The 8,148-nt window shown below is 40.3% G+C and overlaps 1 protein-coding gene across 2 annotated transcripts in view; it reads right to left on the minus strand.

Moving 5' to 3' along the window:
• MBD5 (methyl-CpG binding domain protein 5) overlaps nt 1-8,148 on the minus strand; it is an 86,424-nt gene that overhangs the window by 44,054 nt on the left and 34,222 nt on the right. For both annotated transcript variants that reach the window (XM_006834556.1, XM_006834555.1), the window contains exon 7: nt 3,017-4,225. In XM_006834556.1, coding sequence (XP_006834619.1) covers nt 3,017-4,225 — 1,209 coding nt within the window. The remainder of the gene's footprint in view (nt 1-3,016; nt 4,226-8,148) is intronic.

The following is an 8,148-nucleotide window of genomic DNA, read 5'->3' on the forward strand; positions in this document are numbered from 1 at the left end:
TGTAAGTCCGTCTTCAGCCTATAATTGATTGGAATACCTAAAATGGGGCTAGAACTTGTGCAGGGAAGGAGGCTTCCTGCAGAACTTTTGCATTGCATAAGACCACAGGTGGAATTCTGATCCCTACCCAGAATTTTCTGAGGTGGGAAATTTCCACCTGAAAGGACAAGCAGACCAGCCTGGAGCTGCTAAAAGAACAGAAGATACTTCTTGAAAGAAAGACCAGCAGAAAAAATCAGAAACAATAACGGCAGTCCAATTGACTACTACAAGAACAAGCAAGTTGTTCGCCCGGGATCCATCAAGGCAAGCAGTTGGGTCCCCTAGGGTAAACTCCTTCCAAGACTGAGACTCAAGGGGAATACACGATCAGGCATAGTCTTGCTGGTAACAACGTTGGACTATCGATAAGGGGAAGTGGGGGAAAAACAGAAATGAAATTGTGAGCTAAGTCCAACTACGTTCAATAGACTCCTGTCCACCTGGATTAAGAACTGGTTGGCCAGCAGAATGGTGAGACCTGGGAACTCCTGCACCCAGGGGTAGGGGTATGGCCACAGAGGACTAGAGTAAAGAATGAAGTGTCCAGTTGATATGAAGTAAGAAGAGATGCACAAGAACACCCATACTTGCAGATAACACTCATTTTACCTGGCTTCAATGGCTGGATGATCAGAACTCGACTAAAAGAAGAAGACGGAAAAAAAAGTGTAATCTGCTACAATTTGATGAACTTGACCTATACTTATGGATGTAGTAGCTCAAAAGAGGGAACAAATCTTTACAGTGAGGATCATTCCCACCCACTCTGTACACAGGGTGACAGGGATAGGCAACTTAAGACATTGGCTACCCAAAATGGGGGGACTACAAAGGCATGAAGTGACGAGCTTACAAGCTTTCAAGAGAGAGCCTAGTTTCAGAGGGTACGGGGAAGGTAGAATCCCCATTGAGTGGTTTCCAACCTCTCTGAACAAGGCTGGTGAGAGGAGTTGGGGATAAGACTCTTGTGGTTCAATAGTGAATAATTGCTATCAGGACTGACTGTGAGTGTTGCAAATGTAAAGGTAGATGTTTTGTAACAAAAGGAGGGGAGTAGTTGATCTTGCAGTCCAGGAGCAGGGGACCCTGGGACCATCAAGGTAGAAGAGCGGAGTGCAGGATCCTATCCAGAGAAGCAGTGACACCAGAGATGGAGGCAGAGATGATGACGTGGAGAGATGGAGCAGCTGGGGACCCTGGACTCAGGGAGGAAGAAGAGGGGCTGTGTGCTGATGGCCAGGGGTACGGGCTTGTGGAGTGTGCCCTTTGGTTGTTTAAATGGTTGTATATTCCTGAGTGCTTCGGTGTATATCCCCCAAAAAAACAACCCAGAGGGAATGGAAGCAAATGCTGTTGAATGATGGAGGGGATTGTAATCATTGCAATGAAACGAAATACGATAGGATGAATGTAAAGCTGATGTTCTCCCATGTAAACTATTACCCAATTCACAATAAAAACTTAAAAAAAAAAAGTACATGCCTTTATTCTCCAGAGGACATAAAATGGTATTTAGACAAGGCATTCAGGACAGGAAGAACGTTTCCAGGAATGTAGGGCATAATCTTTTTCTTTAGTTAAGCTTTTTGTAATATGGCACATATAAAGGCTTCATTCATTGGCAAAGAAATGTACAACAGTTCAATGTCTGCATCTTGTATTTGTAGCAGTTCCATTTATACCATAAAAACTTGTTTTTGCTGTTTCTAATTATGTCTTGAATAAACTGTCAATAATATTTAGGTTTATCAACCTAAAAAATGCCTAGCTGGTCTTAGAGAATATAGAGAATAGCATGTTTTGTGAACAAGAGTATTTTCTTATCAAATGTAGAAACACTATGCCCAGAGTGTACCCTGACAAGCATGTATTAGGCATTATAAGCAAAAGGTTTAAGGACATCCTAGTCATTTGGAGAAAGACAATCCCTTTATTGTACTAGTAAAAATGATCTTGGTTTCCTGCCATTAAACGAAGTGCCAGTGGAATTTTGAGCAGAGTTGAAATATCTTTATACAATATACTTTATAAGACAATTATATATATATATATATATATGTGTGTGTGTGTGTATATATACCTATTAGAATATTTAATACCTAAGAAGATGAAAAATTACATTTTTTTCATAATATGGGAATATGAATAATTATCTCTTCCTGATCAGATATAAATATTTCTATCTACTTTAAACATTCTACATATTTCTTGAGAAGTGAGCCAGTTCTCCCCAATTCCATTTCCTTTCTCAGAAGCAACCATTTGTGAGGGGAAACAAAGTCCAGAAGACCCCTACTAATTTCTTCTAAATTGAATGGTAGTTTCATGGGGGAGTTTTCATTTAATTTATATGATCAGATTGTGTTAAGTAGAACCAGACTATGGGGTTAAGCATTTCCATATGTTATAAAGGCCCACATCTTTTCCTGAAAGGAGACACCATTCTGAACTCAGGCATACTTGCTGCTTCCAGAAACAGCTGCAATCCTACCCAGGCTATATGTCCTTCCCAGCTTCAAGTGTCAAATATAAGCAAATAGAGGATTTGTCCATTGGCAATTGGAGATCCACTTCCTGTCGCCTGATGGGTAGGAGGAGGCTAGCTCTGCCACATTCCTGACTACCAGATTTATTTCTCATCACCATTGCCACATGCCTTCTCCTCTGGATATGGTAGGACGGGTTAGACAAATGCAGAGAAGGCAGGCAGAATTGACAAAATTCTGGAAATCTGGTTCCTGGGCTAGAGATTAGTGAGATCTACAATGCTTTACAATTTACTCCTTGTCAATATGGCACTTTAGTGACTACAACCATCCCCTCTTTATTTTATGCCACAGAAGTTTGTGAGACCTCAAAGAGTCATCAAGAATCCTAATTTCAAATCCAATGAATCCAAAGTGATGTTAACATAAAGCAATAAATGATATCTGAACAAAGGCTAGTATTTGACAATGGATAAATATTGGTATACCTTCCCTTCCTCGGGGCTTTGTTGACATGAATTGTGAACGTTGTCTTCTCTTACTAATTTTCCAGGCCAGGAAGTCAGTCCTTTGATTTGGCCCCAGACCAAGTCGCCAACATTGAACGTCCTTGGCCTATAATGTATCAACTCATTTGAAGAGGGGGAGTCTGGATTCCTTAGGTCATCTTCACTACTAATGCTTTTAGCATCTGAAGGACTAGGCACACATCCATTAATGCTTTTGGAATTAAAGTCTCCATTGTAATGGATATAGTCTTTGACCAAAGAACTTTCCAAACTATTTGAGGAACTTGGAGACTGCTCCTCTAGGACTAGGTCTTGCTTTGCAGTGTTCAGAAGCTCTCCAAAGCCCCGACTCTGTCGAGGTCTGTTCCCATTAATGTGTGCACATCTTTCCACAGTGTTCTCTAGTCTCTCCTTAAAACTCATCATAGTTCTTTTGTAGTTATTATACCTGAAATTTTCTTCCAGAATTTTATCCCCCTGACAGTTTCTTGGTGGTAACATTATTGGGTGCTGTTCCCCAGGCAGAAATGGCAGTGTAGAGACATTGTTGGACCTTTCATGACATGGACTACTGTGAATATGGCCTGGATGATCTAAAAATTCCTCACACTTCCACCTGTTTCGCTCTCCTCCAGGACTTTGCTCCCCGTCCCACTGTTTTTTGGATGCGTGGCAACTTGCTGACTTGAAATACTCAAACCCATCTCCTTCAGTTGAATTCTTCCCATGGTCCAGATTTTTGGGCAATCGAGACCCTCTTGCATTCCTCAGCCTACCATCATGATCGACACCTCCCATGTTTCGCCCATGAATGACCGCACTGACAGCACTGGAGAGATTTAATGGATCACCAATCGAGGCAGTGAAGGCACTCATGGCACTCAGAGCTGGAATAGGGCTGATTTGAGTTGTACTGTTGACTGCAGTGGTGATGACAACCTGCATCCCTTTGCTGGCCGCCTCAACAACTGCTTTGTAAATGGCATCTACGGAAGCATCACCTTGGCCACCCACAACAAGGCCATCCTTCACCTGCTGACCAAGAGGTGGGTCAATCCTCGGCTGCATCTCACAGGGTGTATCTTGGAAAGGTGGAAGTGTAGTGTTCGGATTCTCAGGAAGTGCTGTGAGGCCAGGCTGACTGCTGATTCTTTTGTTTAACAGAGTTGCATCCTCCTGCATTCTCACCTTGAAAAAATAGACAGGATGCAGTCAGAGAGAGCAAAGGTTTTAAAGCACTCAAAGAGAAAGATCATAATTTCAAGATTTACTAAATGACAAAAAGATATAGCAAGAACTGAGGTATAAAGAAAGAATACAATTAAAAAAAAAAAACAGCTTTTAAAACAATTACGAAAACTTCTCTAGAAAAATTAAACTTGAAGTGGTTGGCCACAAAATATTTTCTGGCGATAACGGTCACATTTAGTGTCATTACAGATCTCTGCAACCTGGGATTCCAAGAGATGGTAATGTGACAAATAACCAAATCATCACTGTTGAAATTGAAGAGGGAACCACAGTTTTAAAGGGATTTCTGATTCACTGATATTTCTAATTAACTACATAAAATAAACAAGATGAAACAAAATACACACTCATTTCTTAATAAAGTATTTCTGATATGACACTTAATTTTTAAACTCGTCATGTGGGGTAGCAATGAATGTTCTTCAATCCTATGAGACCGTGGAGCAAAACTATAAGGTTTCAACAGTGACAATGGCTCTCTCTGGAAGTGATTCTCAGTTGGAAAGAGATAAAAGGAAGGAAAGGAGAGAATTCAAGGGAGCATATCAGAATCATAGGGAAGGAAACATGAGGTTAGTTTTCAAAAGTCTCTGAGATTATTCTAATTTCACCAACCCTCATCTAAGGATTACTGTTCTAGGCCCTTGATACCTCAGTGCTTTCCCACAATGTCTGGACAGCATTCCCTACTAAACTACAACCTGGGATCCATCAGCATGCTAGCTACTCTGATTATCCTCTGTCTACTGTAGTGGTTACGAATCGGGCTGCGAACCTTAAGGTCAGCGGTTCGAAACTACCAGCCGCTCCGCGGGAGAAAGATGAGGCTTTCTGCTCCCGTAAGGATTTACAGCCTCGGAAACCCTGTACAGGGTCGCTATGAGTCGGAACCGACTCTACGGTATGTAACAACAACAAACACCTAGTAGATGACAGCCCAATCATGGATCAATGCAACTATCTTATTAATATCTACAGTGAGAATGCTTACGTAATATTGTGATCCTCTAATTAGGTATCATCCACATTCTCCACAACTACTCAAATGTTTATCTTCCTGCTAGCCTGCTACTCTACCATTTCCTGTGCTATTCTTACAAGAATGCCTTATTTAACAGAGAAAATGGAGTTCTCATCATTTTGTATTCTCTGCTACTCCCTGCTCTTCAGCAACACGTATTTCTCTGCAACTATGCATATCCTCAGTCCTGTCTTGCTTCTCAGTGTAAAAGGGGCTTCTTCTGTTGTCTGATGTTCAACCCTCCATTTAGGCTCGCAATCTCAACTTCCCTGCTCAAAGATCCTGCCTCATCTGTTATTCTTACTCATCTTTATGCTCAACATCTTCTACTCTTGTGCCTCCTTCCTTTAGCATATGTGCGTAGTTTTCAGTTTACAAGTTTGTGTTCAACCTGACATCTCCTGTGAAGTTGTTGCTGTTGTCAAATGCTGTCGAGTTGGTTCCAACTCATAGTGACCCTGTATAGAGTTCCTAAGGAGTAGCTGGTGGGTTTGAACTGCTGATCTTGTGGTTTCCAGTACTGCCTTGTTTCTCTTATGTTTATCATAGTTAAGCTTTTGAAAGAGTAATTCATACTACTGAATTCCTAACCTTCCATTTATCCTTGCATCCATCACAATTTGGCTTTGCTTCTTATCACGCCACCAAAATTGCATTCTACCAAGTCACCAGGGATTTCCTAATAGAGAAATCTAATAGATTTTCTTCAGGTTTTATCTGTTTTCTCTGTGACAAGATTGAACATTTCCACCTACTTACTAAATTATTTTATTACACAATAAATAAATATTTTCTGTCACTAAAAGGAAAATTTTCTTCATCACTACACCCCATTCAAGCTCTTACTTTCCTACCTCACCCACATCCTATTTAATTTCTCAGAAGTAACCAGTGTGGGTACATTGTTTAGAGACTTTTTAAGACATTAAGGTGTGTAGGTATGTATCTAGTTTCCTTCCTCTCTTTCTTCTCATAAATGGAATTCTGCCACAGTATTGTTCTGCAGTACTTGAGTGTTCAAGTTTGACAGTCTTGGCGCTCTTTCCATGTTAGATCATATTAAATCTATTTAATCTTTTGAACTACTAGAGGCATATACCATATGTAACTATATCCCCATTGGTGGATCCAAAATTAGTGTTTTCTAATTTTTGACACTACCAGTCGCTCCGCGGGAGAAAGATGAGGCTTTCTACTCCCGTAAAGATTTACACCCTCAGAAACCCTGTACAGGGTCGCTATGGGTCGGACCCGACTCGATGGCACTTAACAACAACAACAACAATTTTTGACACTACAAATAATGTTGTAATGATTATTTTGATGTGCCTTTTTGTTCACTTGTGAGGATTTCTCTAAGATAAATACATAAAAGTTGAACGACTGGGCCAAAATATATGAACATTTGAAAAACTGATATACTATGAAATTATCATCCAAAAGGGCTGTGCCAGTAAACAATCAGATCAATAATACCTCTGAGAAAATCCATTTCCCTACACCTTGCCAACAATGTGATGGTACTTTAAATGTTATGATTTATATAACTCTTTTCAGTTGTTTATTAATCATTTGTCTTTCTATTTCAGTGAAATGTCTGTTCATATCTACTGCTTATTTTCCTAACCAATTATCTTTTTCTTTCTGATGTGTAGGAGCTGTTTATATTATGCGTGTTAATTCTTTATTATATGCTACGCAAATACTTTTTTCCAGTTTGCAATTTGTCTTTAACTTTGTGTAGAATACCTTTTATAATAATCATGGGTTAAATGCTGGACAATAAACCCAAGGTTGGTGGTTTATGATGGAGAAAGATGACACTGTCTACTTACAAACCCTCCACTGGAGAATGATGAGGCTGTCTGTTTATAAACCCACAATGCCATCAAGTTGATTCTGACTCATAGTAACTCAATTGATCAGAGTGGAACTGCTCCTTAAAGTTTCCGAGGCTGCCAATCATTATGAGAGAAGACAGCTTCACCCTCTTCCTCGGAGTGGCTGGTGGGTTTGAACTGTCAACCTTGCAGTTAGCAGTCCAAGGCTTAATCCACTGCACTGCCAGAGTTCCTTACCCTTTATAATGTAACGTACATATTTGTGTATCTAACTCTGCTATTCCTTTTCTTTTTAATGGTATGGATGGATGTTATGTCCAGCTTAAAGAACCTTACCTACCCCAAGATTATCTACTCAATGACACTGAGTTGATTCCAATTCACAACAGCCCTATTTTGGGCTTCTGAGGCTGTAAATCTTTATAGGAGCAGAGAGCCTCATCTTTCTCCCAAGGAGTGGATGATGTGTTTGAACTGCTGACCTCAAAGTTAGCATTCCAATGCTTAGCCTAAGTCTTCTATATTTTCTTCTTGTTTTTATTTAGTGTTAATCTCTCCACCGGGCAGTCCTGGTATGGTACCACAGGATAATGTACAGGACTGAAAATTCAGTTTGAACTGCAAGGTTGGCAGTTTAAAGCCACCAGCTGCTCCTCAGGAGCCCGATACAGGGTTGCTATGGGTCGGAAACAACTAGACGGCACTTAGCAACAACAACAACAACAACAATCTCTCCATCTAGGTCTGTAGTCTATCAGGAGCTTATTCCATTTGTAGAACTAAAGGAAGATCATGTGGCTGAAGGCAGGGACACATATGAGGTTGGAAAAGTCTTGACAGGCCAGACTGTACAAGACTAGGTGGACATGCTAGAGTTGTGGGTCTTGTTCACGAGAGCAATGGGAAACAAAAAAATGGTTTAAGAGGCAACAATGATCAATTTTACCAACAGTTCCCAAAGAAATATTGAAATTTTTCATATTAAAAAAAAACAAAAC

This window comes from Chrysochloris asiatica, unplaced genomic scaffold (assembly GCF_000296735.1).
Source record: "Chrysochloris asiatica unplaced genomic scaffold, ChrAsi1.0 scaffold00012, whole genome shotgun sequence".
NCBI classification, from domain to species: domain Eukaryota; kingdom Metazoa; phylum Chordata; class Mammalia; order Afrosoricida; family Chrysochloridae; genus Chrysochloris; species Chrysochloris asiatica.